Source organism: Suncus etruscus, chromosome 3 (assembly GCF_024139225.1).
Source record: "Suncus etruscus isolate mSunEtr1 chromosome 3, mSunEtr1.pri.cur, whole genome shotgun sequence".
NCBI lineage: Eukaryota > Metazoa > Chordata > Mammalia > Eulipotyphla > Soricidae > Suncus > Suncus etruscus.
In genome coordinates this window covers 160,069,611-160,088,366 of record NC_064850.1, presented here as the reverse complement: position 1 = coordinate 160,088,366, position 18,756 = coordinate 160,069,611, and the positions used below count along the sequence as shown (strand labels likewise).

Here is an 18,756-nt window from a genome sequence, read left to right as displayed (position 1 = left end):
AAAACCAAAAATAATTTTTTTGGACTTTTATTTAAATTTGTACTTACTTTTTACTACTTCTCCTTCCCAAGTGTGAAAAATGAGAGTGAAAGAGATAAACTGTTTTTTTTTTCCTTAAAAAGAGAAAACAGTATTAAACCATAATGACAAAGACAGCAGAAGTAATTGAGAGATTTAAGTACATTCCCAGAAGGCAGGAAGCAGATGAAGTATTGGCTAACTCCCATAGCAGTGCAAAGGATATTTTGACCTCTAGTATGTCAACAGTGACCTCTAGTAGGTCGAAAAGAGTTGAGTCAACTTGCTGGGTAAGTCCCTAGAAATATTGTCACTTAAAAAATGGTACAGTAGTTGGAGCAACAGCACAGAAAAAGGGTACTTGCCTTTTGATTAGTTGAACCTAGTACGCCATGATTTCCTGAGTACTATCAGGTATGATCCCTGAAAGTTAAGTCTTGAGCACAGCTGGGTATGCCCCAAAAGAAAACATTAAAAAACAAAACAAAACAGGGACCTGAGTGGTGGCGCAGCAGTAGGGCCTTTGCCTTGCACGGCTGACCTAGGACGAATTGCGGTTCCATCCCCTGGTGTCCCATATGGTCCCCCAAGCCAGGAGCAATTTTGGAGTGCATAGCGAGGAGTAACTCCTGAACGTCACCAGGTGTGGTCCAAAGACAAAAAACAAACTAAAATAATTTTTAAAAAACTACAGAAGATAGGGGCCGGCGAGGTGGCGCTAGAGATAAGTTGTCTGCCTTGCAAGCGCTAGCCAAGGAAAGGACCATGGTTCGAACCCCCCGCGTCCCATATGGCCCCTGCAAGCCAGGGGCAATTTCTGAGCACGTAGCCAGGAGTAACCCCTGAGCATCAAAAGGGTGTGGCCCGAAAAACCAAAAAAAAAAAAAACCAAAAAAAAACCAAAACAAAACAAGATAAAATGATAAAATGATAGCACTGGGAAAAATATGGGCATTTAAACATTTTCTTGATTGCAGAACAATCAAATCCCCAGTCCCTCATCTTTGGTCATATTTTCAAAGTGATTTATCCTTTGGAGAAATCTCACTAGAGGAAGCTGTAACCTTGCTGATTGAAAGCTCTGCTGTAGGTACTCAAAATAGAGGGGCTAATGGAATCTTCATGCTGAGCCAAATGACCATCAGTTCTTTTTTCTGCAGTGTTTGAAGTCACTAGTTATGTTTGAGTTCCAACTGCCCCATCCCAGCTGAGGCATAACATGAATGATAATCTGTTAGAGAAATAGATCATCCCCAAGAAAGACAAATCTTTCTAATATTCATCAGTCACAAAAGAACATTCATTTGATAAAACAGCTATACATCTGTATATAAGGCCCACCTCCTATCTTTTGTTTTGTGAGGGTAGATGGGCAGAAAATATTTGTTGAAATTATTTTGTCAGGTGATGCTCAGTACAAAGAGATAAGAACACAGAGAGTTACTCTTGATGAATATGAATGTTTGGGGGAAATGTTTTCCAAGGAAAAGCCCTGACAATATTATAACTGAGCAAACTTGGGGCTCAAGCAATTGCAAGCAGCTGACCTGGGTTCAATTCCTGTCATCCCATATAATCCCCAAACCCACTAGGAGTTACCCCTGAGTGCAGAGCCAAGAGTGATCCCTGAGCACCAAAACTGAAAACAAACAAACGAAAAAGGAGCATGTCTTGATGATGTTGAAGAGATGCACATTCCAGACAAAAACATGATATTTTTGTACAATGAAGCAATGAAGTCAGTATCACTAGAACAATGTATGGAGGAGAAAAAGGGAAAATCTTTGTAGTGGGAGAGAAAATCAGACATTAAAAGACCTAATAGCGGGGCCGGAGAGATAGCATGGAGGTAAGGCGTTTGCCTTTCATGCAGAAGGTCATCGGTTCGAATCCCGGCGTCCCATATGGTCCCCTGTGCCTGCCAGGAGCAATTTCTGAGCATGGAGCCAGGAATAACCCCTGAGCACTGCCGGGTGTGACCCAAAAAAAACCACACACACAAAAAAAAAAGACCTAATAGCCAGAAGGGAAACTTGGATTATCGAGGTGAGGTAGAAAGACTCTGGAGGCTTTGGAGTAGGACGAGGGCAATATTTTACTATTGTCTTAAAAAGATGATTGACTGTCATAGACAACAAAGAGAGTGGGTAGGATGAGGATAGAATCCAAAGCAGTTAGAAATATTTTTCAGGGGCCGGCGAGGTGGCACTAGAGGTAAGGTGTCTGCCTTGCAAGCGCTAGCCAAGGATCAGGACCACGGTTCGATCCCCCGGTGTCCCATATGGTTCCCCCAAGCCAGGGGCAATTTCTGAGCACTTAGCCAGGAATAACCCCTGAGCACCAAATGGGTGTGGCCCGAAAACAAAACAAAACAAAAACAAAAAACAAAAAAAAAAAGAAATATTTTTCAATTGTTCATGTAGGAGAAGTAACACTGTTGACATAGCTAATAGAGTAGTAGAGGAAGATATGACTGGTGTATTAGGATTTAAACATGATATTATTATTTACTGATGTATTGGAAGTGATTTGTTAGCAATAGAAAATGGGCAACAATTGGTGCCATGTTTTTTGTCTTGAATGAAGATATTGCTATTTTCTGAGCTCGAGTAGTAGATCACTGGAAAAGAGGAAGGGGACTTTTAAATGAATTTATGGATTTGCTTACCTGAAAAATTGCATGCATGTGTGTACCCCTATTTTTATGAGTGTGTGATTTGACTGATTTGTCACAGCCTTTTATGTATGTACATATATGTGTGTGTGTGTTATACCCCAGTATTTTAGTGCCTTATCTCAAACATAAATGAACTACTACTGGTTTCCAGATTTTGAAAAAATGTTTTCACCAGAGGAGACAAAACCTTTCAAATAGAAAGGAATGTGTAAAATAAAGATAACAGAAGGATCCAAAATAATTTAAAAACAATAAAAATAAATGGCATAATGTACAGAGGGAATAAAGGACAATGAATCTACAAGATAAAGAGGATACCATCAAATCAAAATAGAAAGTTACTGTAAAAAATCATTGCTAAAATAAAAATTTTAAAACATAACTAAAAATTAACTTCTGAAAACATAAGAAATTGATTCTTCTGAGAGTATCAGGTTATATAAATTTTATAATATATATTTTATATATCTATATATAGATATAGATATATAAAATTTCTCAGAATGTGCCCAAGGATCCTTATGGCTGCCCTATAGTGTTATTTCAGAGACTTAGTTGTATGAGACTTTCTGCTCTGCCTTGGTTATAAAACTCTTGCTTTCGGGGAAATCAGGTACTCTGTCCTGATGCCTCACAAGCCAGCTCAGCAGAGTGAAGTGGACTTGCCATCCAGGGAGAGTTTTCCTGCTGAGGGCCTAGCATCATGGACTAGAAAGTTCTGTAGCCGCTCTAACTGCTGTCTGTTTTCTGTCCACTTAGCCTGTGAGTAGAATAAATGTGCATTTATTCAGCTGCATTTTTCAGCTGCTAAGTTTTGCTCATGTAATTTTTTGCACGTTACTAATCAAAGCTCCTGGGAAGAAATTAGAAACATATAAAGAGGAAAGTTGGAATGATCAAAAATAAAAATTTCTAGAAGTGAAATTGGAGTCTTAAAATTATAGGATCCTTTGCATATTAAATTAGAAACAGGTCCATATTGAAGACTCTTACTTTGATACTTTAGATATCAGAGCTCTATAATAAATTATAGATGGTTTGCATGATTATCAGAATCATATGAACATTCTCAGGAATACTGATTGCTGGAAAATTATGGAGTCATACCTTTGAAATTATAGAGAGTTTAGTTTTAAATCTAGTTTTTTTACAGCAAGGTAGAAAAATGACAATTATATGCAAAGGTAACCAGATAGCATTTTCAGCCTTTAATTGACTGAAATATACTTTAGTTCTGCTTTAATTAAAACATATTGCTCATGGTCTTGATGTACCTTTGTAAATAAGAAAGCCTAGGAAAACTAGAAGGCAAATCAGAAGAATGAAGACAGCCCAGGATATGATAGCTATGGATGGTCAGACAATTTCAGACTGGAGCAAGATAAAAGGCTCTAGTAGAATAACAACATCAGTTATTAAATTGTTTAGGCATGTCCATTGGGGCTTTTGTACATAACAATGATAGTTATATAGGAAAATGAATAAAACAAAAGACAGTTATCCCAGACTGAAAATGAAAATCATCATAATTCATTCAGCACTCAAGAAATATATACAGAATTCTCAAAAGATAAATCATTAGTTTAACAAGAATTTATGTAATAGCTGTATCTGGAGACTAGATGGAGGGCAGTGACTGTAACAGTTCTCAATGACCATAATATATGATATATGATATATGACCATAATATATGATATAATATAATCCAATAGAGAAAGAAATGACAAAACTCCTAGTATTTGGAAATATGGACATAGTACTAGAATACACCTCTAGAGGAGTTTTGGAGGCTAAAACTGAGTTAGATACAGATTTTTAATTTTTATTATAAGCCACCTTTAATGAGAATGTTTTTAATTTTATTTTTATATTTTTGTTATTGGGTCATACCCAGTGATGCTAAGGGCTTACTCATGGCTCTCTACTCAGGGATCATTCCAAGCAAGCTTGGGAAGCATATGTGAGTTAACTGTATGCAATGATACAGCAACTAGTACTTGCTGCACTATTGCTCCTGTAGCTGAAAAAAAAGGAAAAATTTAAAACCTTTATGGAAGGTAGTAAAACCCATGTTAATTTATTACTGATAATATTATTGAACTCACTTTGCTTTTAATTTTCTCCATTTCACTGGCAGAAAAGGAACAGTGAGAAAGTAAAGTGAGAGGCTAGAGTGATAGTACAGTGGGTAGGGCATTGGTCTTGCAAAAAAAAAAACAAAAAACAAAAATAAAATTAGAGTGTGTGTACCAAGACCAGACAGTCGTATGAACATTAAGTAGAAATAATCAGACTTAAATACCAAATCCAAAGCCGACAACAGAATCGATACTCAATCTACAACAAGCTAGACACAGAGGGGGCCATTTATACTAGCAACTGGGGGAGGGAGTAAAAGAGGGGGATGTGGGATGCATGCTGGGAACAGGAGTGGAGGGAGGACAACATTGGTGGTGGGAATGCCCCTGATTCAATGTCACTATGTACCTAAAAAAATTACTGTGAAAGATTTGTAATCCACTTTGGTCAAAATAAAAATTAAAAAAAAAAAAAAAAAGGAACAGGGACCAGAGAGGTAGCACAGCGGGGGTTGCCTGGCAAGCAGCTGACCCAGGACCTAAGGTGGTTGGTTCAAATCCTGGAGTCACATATGGTCCCCAGCGCCTGCCAGGAGCTGTTTCTGAGAAGATAGCCAGGAGTAACCCCTGAGCACCACTGGGTGTGGCCTCCCCCCAAAAACAAAACAAAACAAAAACAAAAACAAAAGAACAAAAAGCAACCCCCCCTCCCCAAGAAGTAGTAAAGTAACTCTATTAAGTTGATGCAGGACTCAGGACTTAAAGTTATATTTCACTGTTAAGGAGACATTCCAATAATAAGTGAATATATTGTCTAACATTCACTTTTGTCATAAACCTTTTTTTCTTTTTTTGGGGGGGGCACACCCATTGATGCTCAGGGGCTACTCTTGACTCTTGGGCTCAGCAATTATTGTTAACAGGCTTGGAGGACCATATGGGATGTTGGGAATCGAACCTGGGTTTTTGTGTGCAAGGAAAATGCCCTCCCTGCTGTGCTATCACCCACCTTTTTAATCTTATATTTTACAAATTATATGAAACCTATTAAAGGCATAGTTACTGCTTCTTATTTTAATTTTGCTGCAGAATAAAACTATTTCTAATATATCTTAATAAAATTTTGTTTGTAAAAAGGATGTGGTTATTATTATATTACTGTATTTAGTAACTGAGTAACTGAGTTACTGTATTCACTAGCTCGTGCTTTGTGTAATAAGAGTCCATGGTTTTTTCCTTTAAAAGTTTCATTTTTTTCTTTCATTGGCAAGAATAATGAAAGTAGGAATGGGTTTTTCTGCCTGGGTTCATTAATGTATTTTCCATAAAAAAAGAAAATTATCAAATCATAATAAAAGAAATTGGGTTGTGTGTAATATATTACAGCTGTGTTTGTATAATCGTACTGTTTGTGTAATATGTTACAGTTCTGCCTCTAAAAATGTCTTTGTGTTTATTCTAAGCATGAATATCATGAAGATAGGTTTTCCTGATTTTGTCACATACAAGAATGAAGGACAGTTTCCTGTTACCAATTTTTCTGCTTCTCTTTCTTTCTTTCTCTGACAGATATGGAAAACTTTACAACTTTAATTGAATGACATTTTCCTGCTTGTAAATAATCTACAATCTAATTAATATGAAGTAAAATAGAAACATGTATGATACTATCATATTTTAAGTGTGATCATCACCAGTGGTTGCTTAATATTACCATAGTATAAAATAATATAGTAAATAAGTTTGGATAGTGTATTTGAAAACCCTGGAATATATTTATTGTTTTATCTGTTTGATCCATATGTATATATTAGTGTTATTTGATCATGATTCACCAAATTAGAAAATTATAGCTAAAAGTTGATAACAAATTTGAGTACATTTATGTTTTCCTCTCTGTAAAGACGGGTACACAGCCTTTTAATCGGGCCATGCTTTTCAATGTGGGCTTCAAAGAGGCCATGAAAGACAGTGTCTGGGACTGTGTGATCTTCCATGATGTGGATCATCTACCTGAAAATGACCGGAACTATTATGGATGTGGGGAAATGCCTCGTCACTTTGCAACAAAGCTGGATAAATACATGTATATGTAAGTCATGCTTTTAAGTCAAGACTTTGTTGATATATGTGTGATGCTCACATCACTAAAGTGATATTAACTTTATTTGTCTGTGTTTGAGAGAACTGAAGAACCGAAGTACTTTCTTAAATGCCATCCCATCCTCTTTGGAAGCCAGGATATAGAGTAGTGTAATATTGATCTAAATTAGTGTTTCCCAAAGTGGGTGACATCTTTCACCCAACCCCTGCCCCAAGGCTTGTAATATGTTCCATTTAAGAAGGTTGATTGGGGGTGGTGGGGTGTTTTTTTTCTCTATTTCTTTCTTTCTTTCTTTCTTTCTTTCTTTCTTTCTTTCTTTCTTTCTTTCTTTCTTTCTTTCTTTCTTTCTTTCTTTCTTTCTTTCTTTCTTTCTTTCTTTCTTTCTTTCTTTCTTTCTTTCTTTCTTTCTTTCTTTCTTTCTTTCTTTCTTTCTTTCTTTCTTTCTTTCTTTCTTTCTTTCTTTCTTTCTTTCTTTCTTTCTTTCTTTCTTTCTTTCTCTCTCTCTCTCTCTCTCTCTCTCCTCTCCCTCCCTCCCTCCCTCCCTCCCTCCCTCCCTCCCTCCCTCCCTCCCTCCTCCTTCCTTCCTTCCTTCCTTCCTTCCTTCCTTCCTTCCTTCCTTCCTTCCTTCCTTCCTTCCTTCCTTCCTTCCTTCCTTCCTTCCTTCCTCCCTCCCTCCCTCCTTCCCTTCCTCCCTCCCTCCCTCCCTCCCTCCCTCCCTCCCTCCCTCCCTCCCTCCCTCCCTTCCTTCCTTCCTTCCTTCCTTCCTTCCTCCCTTCCTTCCTTCCTTCCTTCCTTCCTTCCTTCCTTCCTTCCTTCCTTCCTTCCTTCCTTCCTTCCTTCCTTCCTTCCTTCCTTCCTCTTTCTTTCTGAAAAAGGGCTTTGGAAACCACTGATCCAGATGCTATTTCATGCATCCTTTGCAGAGTGGTGGAAAAGAGCTAATGGCCTGGAGGTGTTGGTGGTAGCAGAAGGGGAATAATTTACAGTTGTCACAAGGAGCAACAAAGGGGCCTATTTATCTTAGGACATGTATCTGTGGCTGCTGCTTTCCTTAATGAAGCCTGTCTCTAAGGTTCTTTTGAGATCCTGTGGCCACATGGTGTACAAGCACATGTTGGCTCTTCCTCCTGCAGTGATGGTTCATTGCTGGGAAGAATCTCCCTTGTGCAGGGCATACTCTTCCTAAGTGATGCATTTGAAGCTAGCCTTTAATTAGGAGGAATTTCTTGTTTTCTGATTTGGAGGCTCTATAAAATGTATACAGTTATTGGAGTTGTGACTCTAACTTGAAATGACCTTAGAGCAAGCAGGCCAACTTTGGGAAGAGATCACCATTTTCTTTGGCTGATGGAAATATAGAAAATAGTAGGAGAGATGCTGCCTACAGGGTAGAGGCAGTATTTCAAAATATTTTAAAATTTTGAAAAAATATTCAGTATTTCAAAATACCTTAGAAGTCATTTAAACTAATAATTCTCTTAACCTTTTACCTGACAATATTAATTTTAATGAGTAAAATATTTATATAGACTTAGACTAACCCAACTTTAAAAGGATATCTTAAATGAAAAATGCATTTAGTAGTAGATCAGGGAATGGCCATAGATTCATGAGCAGAAGCCTGATGAAGCCCTTGCCACACAGAGGTGCCACCCACTCTGATGTCCAAATTAGTGTGTGTATATTGTCTTTGGGCAGTTGTCAATTTGGACATGGCAAGACTTATGAATGGAGAGCCAGAATTAATTCCTGAGCATTGCCAGGTATGCCAAAGAACAATATACATACATACAACATATAAAAACAAAATATAAATATATGTCCACATATGTATTTTACAATTTTTTAAATAACCTAATTCAGTGATACAAGGAACAGGTGAGTGGCAGCCAAAAGTAGAGTTGGAATAATGAAATGGGCAGGGGGTCTAAAGGTCCAAATTTCCAGTTATAAAATAATTCCTGGAAAGGCTAGAGTGATAGTACGGGGGTAGGGTGCTTGTCAGTGTCAACCTGAGTTCTATCCCCAGCCTCCTAATGGTCTGCTGAGCACTGTCAGGAGTAATTTCTAAGTGTAAGTCTAGGAGTAATCCCTAAGCATCATCCAGCATGCCCTGATAACAACAACCACCAAAACAAACAAACAAAAATTCTGAAAATAAATGTTCAGTTCTACATTGTATATTTAAAAACTAAAAATCACTAAGTCAGGGCTGGAAAGATAATACAGCAAGTAGGGAGCTTGCCTTACACATTGACGTGATTTCTATTCTGGCACCCCGATAATCTCCTTAGTCTTGCCATAAGAGATCCCTGAGCATAGTCAGGAGTAAACCTTGAGTGATGCTAAGTGTGGCCCCAAATCAAGCATACACACAAAAAATTTGCTAAAAGACTAGAGCTTAAAACCCTCTTCACAAGGAAAAAAATACAGCTCTGTGAAGTGACAGACATTGACTAAATTTATTGAGGTGTTCATTTAACAGTGTATACATATTTCAAACCTTATGTTTATATTGTATACTTAAAATGAGCACAAATTTACATATCAATCCTATCAAAAATAGTAAGTTTTCTAAATTGAATAACAAATGTATCTGAAGTTTTTTTTTTTTTAGTATTTTGGAAGAATAACCCAACAGAGAGGACCACTATAGAAGAAGACAGTTGCTTCAAAATGAAATGCTTGATTTGCTTTTGCAAATTTATTCTTATCCAGAAAATAAAAACCATTTATAATTTAGTTCAGTCAGTTTTGAAGATTTATTAGTTGTGCAGTGTACAACATTTCCTTGAAGGCTATAAATATACTTAATCAGAATTACTTTTGTTGTGAAAAAGGGCAACATTGAATACTGGATTTTGAATCTTATAAGGAAGTTGTACTGAATATTTTTTATTCTTTTTTTGAGTTGTACTGAATATTAAATTTCAAAAACCACAAGTTTTATTTTGTGCTTCACGTATTATATTTAGAGGGACTTGTTTCATTAGAATATAAATCTCTCTTGTTCAAGTATTATTTAATCAACATTAAATAAAATTAAGTAATTTTATTTATTATTTGAATAAAAGTGTTTTGCAAAGCATATGAAAGACTAAGAACTTGATTTTACATGATAAATAGTTGTGATTTTACTTTTAGAAATTAGTGTTGTATCCTGCTTTCTCTTTTAGACTTCCATACAAAGAATTTTTTGGTGGTGTAAGTGGACTAACTGTGGAGCAATTTAGAAAGATAAATGGCTTTCCTAATGCCTTCTGGGGATGGGGAGGAGAAGATGATGATCTGTGGAATAGGTAAGTTGAGGTTCCAGCTGCTTAATAATTTCCGTAGACTTCCTTTCTGTTGGATGAATTTAACTATTCTATCCTTGGAAAAGATTCTTTGGGAAGAAATATTTTGGATAGGAAAAATTCACGGTTTTTAAATCCTTTTTATCATTGAGTGCTTTCTAAACTTGTTCTACAAATACAGTAGGAAAAAATGTTTGCACTTTGTATTGAACTCAGATTTTATGTCAGATTTTCTTTCTCTATACTTTGATTTCCTTGTATTGTGTTCTAGAGTTCACTATGCTGGATATAATGTAACAAGACCAGAGGGAGATTTGGGAAAGTACAAATCTATTCCTCATCATCACAGAGGGGAAGTTCAGTTTTTAGGACGGTAAGTTTAATATCTTTTGACTGCAAGTTTCAAATTTATTTAAAATATGAAAGATTCATTCAAATGCACTTATTTCCAGGAAATTTTGTGGAGGGATTGTATATCATTTTCTTTACATAAATAAAGCATTATCATACTTATTTTGAAGAATTAACACATATATACATATGCATGCACATATTACCTATTTAAAATGTTTTCTTAACAGAACACAAGAATTTTATTAAAAATGTTATTTATGGGGCCAGAGCAATAGTGTAGTGGTAGGGCATTTGCCTTGCATGCGGCCAACCCAGGAGGTACCTGGGTTTGGTCCCTGGCATCCCATATACTCCTCCAAGCCAAGAGCAATTTCTGAGCACATAGCCAGGAGTAACCTCTGAGTGTCATCGGGTATGGTCCAAAAAAACACCCCCCAAAATGTGATTTGTATATTTTGTAAAGAGTACAAAGTAAGTTTTAGGTGTATTTTATTTATTATTTAAAAATTTTTTAGGCACTATAATTTATAGTACTATTAATAAGAAAATCTCAGGCATACAATATTCTTTTTTTTAAATTATGGGAACAATGATGCAAAGGAAGAGGACAAGGTAAAGTTATTGTGGTAGTACAGTCACCAATAAACAGAGTTCTCAGAAGAAATCCCATTGTTGACACCTTAATTTTGAACATACAGTCAAGAAACATTAAGAAGAAATAAAACAGAACCCATGTACAATTACTTTGTCCCTCAAGTCTCCAGATGTACATTATAACATTTCTTAGTGGTACACAAAGCAATTTAAAGCTATGATATTTGTGTAACTCCTTAAACATTGAAGGCATAGTATTTTTTTTTTACATTTCCATGCATATGCATATTAGTTTATGTTAACCTCAAAAGTTTAAGTAGTTTTTTTTTTATTTAAGGTTTAGAGTCAAAGGAGCAAAGTAAAAACAGTGTTAGAGTGGCAATTATTGTTTGCACAGGCCCACCAAATTTGGGTGACATGGAAAGGAAAAGCCTTGGCCTAAATACAAGGAGACCCTACCCCTGAAGTTTCCTGGCATAAGACCAGCTCTAGGCTCCGGCAAAATAGTTAGTCTAATCTAAGTTCTTGTCTGTAGTGCCAATACAGTTTTATTTTCCAAACAGTCTCTGTTGTTGGCAAAAGATCCTGGAATCTGCATATCCTAAATTGAAGTCAGGCTGGTGTTGAGCGTCCTCTAGTTTCACCTCACAATTAAAGGGCAATGCAGAGAGCCCTGTCCAGTAAGCAGGATATTATTGTTGCTAAGTCTTCTCAGTGTTAAGGGAAGTCTCTTTTGAGTAGACTGATGTCAGAGCGGTGGTAGGGTCTTTCCTGGTAGAGGATTGCTTCCAGGTGATGTTATATACAATGTTGGATGTTTCGTAGGTGGCTTCCCTAGTTCAGGGGTAAATAGAGAATGCCCATTCTTCTGAGGCCTGCTCCAGGTCATTATGTCAATGTTTAGGGTGAAGGTCCAATTGCACTACAAGTTTTGTGTGTTCCCATCTCTATTAGATAAGAACTTATTTGTATGTATAGCATTTCACCATTTTAATGTGCTTATGCAAACAAGAAATAATGCCATGTGGCATTATTGATACATATGGGGGCTGCAAGAACAAGTCCAACAATCCCCGTGACTTGGTTCATACATAAGCGATAAACTGAGGGAATCTTTCACCAAATTCCTTATTGATCAGTTCACAAAGAGAAGAAAAGATAAAAAAAAATAGGAGAAATCATCACTATATAAGAGAATATTTAGTAAGAGATATAGCTGTCAAAGAAAATAGATATAAAATATATAATATATAATAATATATATAATATATAATATATATAAAATATTCAAAGGAAATACTTGTCTGTTTTATGCTTTTGAAATAGTTGGGTGGGTGTTAAATTCAGTGCACCACATTGGTCTGTGATTTTGGATGGTGCAGTACTAAAGTTAAAAAAGGGTAAATGTGGGGTAATGATGGCTCAGGGTGAGAGAGTTAAAGAGTAAAAACGAGTTTTGTAGGGGTGTGATAAAGAGAAGAATACAAAATGACATTCTGCATACATATAAACATATCTTAAGGATATGGAGTACTATTAATATATATTATATATAATATTTAATGTAATATATATTCCAAATACATATTTGGAACATGTAGACTGGTATGAAATTACTAGTGACTGCCTTAGTATAGCCGAGCAACTATCAGCCACCCCAGTTAAGCTCCTCCAAGTGTAAAAAAGGCCTTTGGCACAAGGGAGGTCTGCCGAAACTCATGCTGACAGAGACTCCCGGCTCCCAGGAAGGAAGGAGATCCTTCCCGAGCCTGAAGGCCGGAAGTTCAAAGCCCACACCCTAAGCCTCCCTCTGGAGCCGGCTTGGGAGTGGGGAAAGCCTAGGGTACCCCATAAGCTCCTCCAAGGGACCCACCTTGCTGGCTTGCCCAGGCATGTGGCCCAGGGGAAGCCCTGGAGCTCCGGAGGAAGGAGGTAGAGGGGTGCTGGGGTGACTCAAGTCTCGCACCCCGAACCTAGGCCTGGTTAAAAAGGCCTTTGGCACAACGAAGGTCTGCCGAAACCCATCAGGCATACAATATTCAACACAGCACCCACCACTGGCGAGTCAGTGTCTCCCCTCCGCATGTATCACCTCCATTCCCATAGTAACCTCACTTCTACTGGCTCAGTTTTAGAGTCTTTTTAGTCTTTTGTTATTCCTTTATTGTAATTTTATATGCCACATATAAGAGATCTGTTTCTGTTCCCCTCCTTCTGACTTCACTCATCGGCATATCCTCTATAGTTCCAGCTACATAGTTTCAGTGAACTGCATGATTTAGTTTCTTCTTACAGCTGAATAGTAGTTCATTGTGTTATTATTTTAGGTGAGTAGAAATGCAAATGTGAAATAATGGTTTAGAAATAATTTCAGTTATGCATAACAACCAGACATTGTAAAGAGCTATACATGCTATTTTCTTCATTGGATTTTATTTTTGAACATGTATGTGTTCATTTTTATTTTTCCCTCTAACACTGTAGGTATAAATTACTAAGATATTCGAAAGAACGTCAGTACATCGATGGATTGAATAATTTAATATGCACACCAAAAGTACTGGTTGATAGGTTGTATACAAATATATCTGTAAACCTCACGCCAGAGTTAGCTCCGATTGAAGACTATTAAAAGAAGTAGCCTTCATGGCTGGCTGGATCACAATGCTGGATAATAAACTTATAGCAAACTCTTAGTGGAGGACTGTGAACGGATGTGTCCCAGTGCCCTGTGAGATGAGCTAAGAGGCCCCAGTGTTTACAGTGCAGGATCATCGAGTCAGCCTCGTCCCACTCATCCTGTACATGGAAATACCCCATGGGAACTGCAGCAGACACCAGATGCCATTGCTTAAGACTGGAAGTTAAGGGGACTCCTTACAAAGAGAACATTTTTATACTGAAATCTGTAATTTAATTGAAGAGAATGCTTTATTTCTGTTTAAACCTATTTTGTACATATGTGATATAAAGTAATGTGTTCAACATGTTGAGAACTTAGATGTGTTGCAGTTTTGCATGCGATTGGTTATGCCTTTATGGGATTTTTATAGACATTTTTTATTTGCATGGGGAAACCAGTGTAAATTTATGTCATTAAACAAAGGTTAACCCTTGTGTGAAATGAAGGAACTGTCAATAATTGACAGGCAACTAATACAGTAAACTGTTATACTAGTTTTGAGCTATAGACCTTCAGTCTTTTGTGTGGAAGAAGTACAGCTCTCCTAGAGTTTTAAAGGGTGAGAAAGGGAGGGCTTAAACAGCTTTTTCTTCCTTATAGGATCACCTATTTTATTCCTTGCTTGCAATCTCATCAGATTTTGCTAAATCACAACCATATTGTTTATGCATATTGCATGAGTATTACCAAGAAAAAAATCTTAAAAGTTGTGATGTAACATGATATAAAGGATCTTTTTTTTTAATGTTAATTGTCTTTCATGTACCTCTGGTGTGAGTGTCAAGGATTTTGTGTCTCAAAATGTTCTGTGTGTTTGTATTTTCTTTTGAAAAAAAAAACTTTATTTTTTTTTTAAATTCTTAGTGAATAACAGTTTCATTATTTCCATTTCAGAAAGAAAACCAAAAAGAAAACTTTATTTAAAAAAATAAGGACCACTTTCTTTTACAAGAATGAGCTTTTGGAAAGTGCAGTACTACTTAAAATATACAAATGGATTATACTATTAGATAAATGTTCTATTTTTATGAAGATAAATGTTTAATAGATTAAAACAAATTTTAATTCTTAGATTCTTGGAATTTCAGGTTTTGAAGAGATCCCTTATTGACAAATTTTATTCAGATCATTTTCATTTACAAATTATATCTCTGATATAAATTATTAAAATATTCTCATTAAAAACATAAATGAACAGAACTATGTTAAAATACACAATCAGTTATTCAATATATGTTATGAAATGCTTCTCTGAAAACAGGTCTCACTATCTGACATCAAAGACATTACTTTCCTCTAAAGTTTGACTGCTATTTTTATGGCAATACCAGACCATATCCTTGCTTTGAAAACTATTATTGTTAACCAAAGATTATTTAAAATATTCAGATATTTTCACAAGCTTAAAGCGAAACATTGTATATTTGTAAGGTGAATTTACAGCAATGCAGAACAATAGAAATTTATAAGTGAGAACTACTTTTATTATGTTTGCTCATGAGTTGTTCACCTAAAATAGAAATATGGTTATCTTAGGTTGTAATTTTTATTTCGAGGTATCATATTGAGCATTATTGCTGACTCAAATGACCATAAACAAGATCATGAAAAATTGATTTTCAATACTTCAAAAAAAATTGGTGGACCTAACATACCAAACAGGATTGTCCAAAACTTGTTTCTTAGAAATAGTTCTAAATACTTAACTCTACCTTTTTGTGTGCTATTACTCAAAATAATGAGAAATTAAACATTATGAAAAATAATATCTTAAAAAATTATGTTATTTTCTGTCCTGTAGTCAGTGTAGTTTTAAAATTTAAGTGAAAGAAAGTGGACGGTGAATGTTAATATTTGTTGATTATCTAAAGATGGTAAGGACATAGGAGCATAACTAACATATTTTAGGTGGGGGAAAATTAGGGCTGTTTTTGAATTTTATTAGTAAAACATTTTTATTTTTGATGTGGTACTTCCCACATTTTGGAGTCTTTTAATTTTGATACACATTTTTCAACTTAAAGAGGACTCAGTACTACTTGTTTTGCCTATTTTCTTGAATTACATTTAATTAATTTTTTTGAGAAGTGGTACAAAATGTTTTCTTTTTTAAAATTTTCAATGTGATATACTGTTCTGTAAAAGTAATTACATTTTTGTTTTGCCTTTTTAGTACATACTTAAAATTGATTTTGCCTATAATTAATGATTTTGTTATATTTTCATAAGAGAGACAGAGCTTTGTCCAGTTCTTATTTCTATGAAAACAAATGTTTCATAAATATTAACAAATGCCTTGAAAATACAAACTAACATGTTTATGTCTAATGAAATGATTCGTGAACATACTGATTACCTGCTTGGTATTAGGTGCAATGCTCGATTTATCTACAGAGAAAATATTTATTTCATTTGCTAAAAAATCAAATAGGTTGAAACCTTTTAAAATGATGAAGATAGTCTTAGAAACTTATCTCTTATATTTTCAGTTTCAAAGTCAAGTAATTGTAGACATTTTTTATGAAGTTCCTACGGCACTATTGGGAAAGTTATATAGTGTCTCTCAGCTAGGAAGTAAGAATGATTAATGGGCTTACTTGTTGAAAAGGTTAAAAGTGCTCATATCTGTATTGTCATTGTTTAATTCACAGTGGAATTAGTTATTTCAGTCTGTGCCAGAACTAGAATTTAGTGAATATTTCTTTAATTTGGATTTGTTTATATTTTATGAAAATGTATTCAGTAAGGAAACCTTATTTACATTCTTATGTAAATAAAAATATATCAGAAACTTGCTTTACTTCTTTCTCAGAAATGATATTAATATCCATTTTCAGACAAAGTGAAAAATATCTAATACACTAGTCTCCTCCTTTGGGAGACTTCCTACAAATGAAGGCATATTTTGTATAATTTTATTTGGCCTTTGCTTATCTCTTATAATTCTTTGCATACATTTCAGGTGAATATTGCTATTTTCTATTTATTACCTTTTATTTGCAAATATGCCAACTGAGAGAACTAAAATCTTCTAGCACTGTTTATCAGAAAAAAGTGTACTTAAAATTATTTTATTTATTAAGATCTGAAAGGCTTCTACATAAATGCACTGAAATAAATGCTAGCAATTTCTTGTACTCATTTTATTTTGCTTCTCATAGAAATGTTTGTACTTTTTTATCATTGTCTTTTATGAAATATAATGTTCTAAATAATTGTGTGTTGATGTAATTATTTTTTTCTCAGGTCCTTTTAGGAGGTTGTCTGAGTTTTTCATTATCTATTCCTATATATCAATGAATTGTTGATAATAGTTTGCAAAAATGATCATAAAATGATCATACTTTGTGTTTGCAAGTTCAGTAAGATATACTTAGACATCAATACCACCATTTTAAAAATAATTTTTATTATGACCAACGTGAATTACAAATATTTCACAGTAATATTTGTGGTACATAGTGGCATTGAATCAGGAGTATTCCCACCACCAGTGTTGTCCTGGTGAAGACCCCAGTTCCCAGCATCCCCCTCTTTTGCTTCCCAGACTGTTAGGTTAATTGGTGCCCTCTGTGTATAGCTTGTTGAAGATTGGTTATTGATTCTATTATTGACTTTGGGTTTGGTGTTTAAGTTCAAATGACTATTTGGTTCTGGTACCACCCATTTTTACCCCCCTCAATTTATGAGGCAGAACAAGATGATTCAACTTATGTGGTTCTGTTTAAAAATAAAAAACCAAAAACCAAAAACAAACAAACTGAGGGAGTCCGTCTAGAGGTTATAAATAACAATTTTAAAAGAAGAAAAACATAACAACAAAAAATACAAAAAAAAACCCCCAAAAACCTACAGCAAAAACAAAATAAACAAAACAAAACAAAAAACAAAAATCAAACAAAAAACCAAACCAGCAACTACAAAAAAAGCACCACAGCAACTAATACAATAACCAAACAATAACCATGAGAATGAAAGAAAAAAAAAGGAAAGGAAAAAAGAAGGATGGCTGGTATGGCAAGGTTTTTTTTTTGTTTTATTTTTGCATCGGCACAGTAAATATTGGTGAAATTAGAAAGGAAATTCCCTTGGTCTAAAAGATACAGGGTTTTTCTGCCCTTGAAACATACTGTCATGGGAATAACTACAGGCTCCATACATGCTCCTTTTCACACCCAAAGACTTTTTATGGTGCCAGGAAACTTTCTGCTCAGTTGTGGATGATAGAATCAGGCATCTAACTTGAGATCTTGAATACCATTGTATTTTAACCTCAAAAGAGACATAGTAATATTTAAGGTCCCTGAACACTTCTGGAGAGGCTCCTCCCCGCATAAGACATACTATTTAAGTAATTTTGTCAATTCAGTTAAGATCATAAAAATTATTAGAAATTGATGTAAATTTAGATAGAAAAGAAATTGATTCTACTTTTTAAAATTAATATCAAGTTAAAGTTTATTAAATTTTTGATGTACCTTCCAGTGAGCATGGATTCAACACACATTTATTAAATGAATGAAAGAATAATGATAAAAACACTCATTGGATCTCTAATAGCAAAAGAATGGCCAGAGATTGATATAACACAGTAACAAAATAATAGCCCTATGCCATACTTATCTAGAGAGACTAGACACACACACGTGCACACACGCTTCAGTGTGAGTATAATATACAACAGGGGCTGGAGTGATAGCACAGTGGTAGGACATTTGCCTTGCACACGGCTGACTCAGAATGGACCCTGGTTTGATCCCTGGAGTTTCATAGTCAGGAGCGATTTCTGAGTGCTTCACCAGGAGAGACCCCTGAGCATCACTGGGTGTGGCCCCAAAACCAATATGTGTGTGTGTATGTATGTATGTATGTATGTATGTATGTATGTATGTATGTATATATAATAGGAACACAGCAGGAAAAGAAATGTAAACTATTTTTACATTTCAGG

At 35.3% G+C, this 18,756-nt stretch overlaps 1 protein-coding gene across 1 annotated transcript in view; it reads left to right on the top strand.

Moving 5' to 3' along the window:
* Window positions 1–17,020, top strand: part of B4GALT6 (beta-1,4-galactosyltransferase 6) — a 78,894-nt gene extending 61,874 nt beyond the window's left edge. Inside the window, exons 6-9 of the mRNA XM_049770215.1 lie at window positions 6,679–6,866; window positions 10,055–10,177; window positions 10,446–10,547; window positions 13,607–17,020. Coding sequence (XP_049626172.1) covers window positions 6,679–6,866; window positions 10,055–10,177; window positions 10,446–10,547; window positions 13,607–13,754 — 561 coding nt within the window. The 3' untranslated portion in view covers window positions 13,755–17,020. The remainder of the gene's footprint in view (window positions 1–6,678; window positions 6,867–10,054; window positions 10,178–10,445; window positions 10,548–13,606) is intronic.
* Window positions 17,021–18,756: the final 1,736 nt, after the last annotated feature.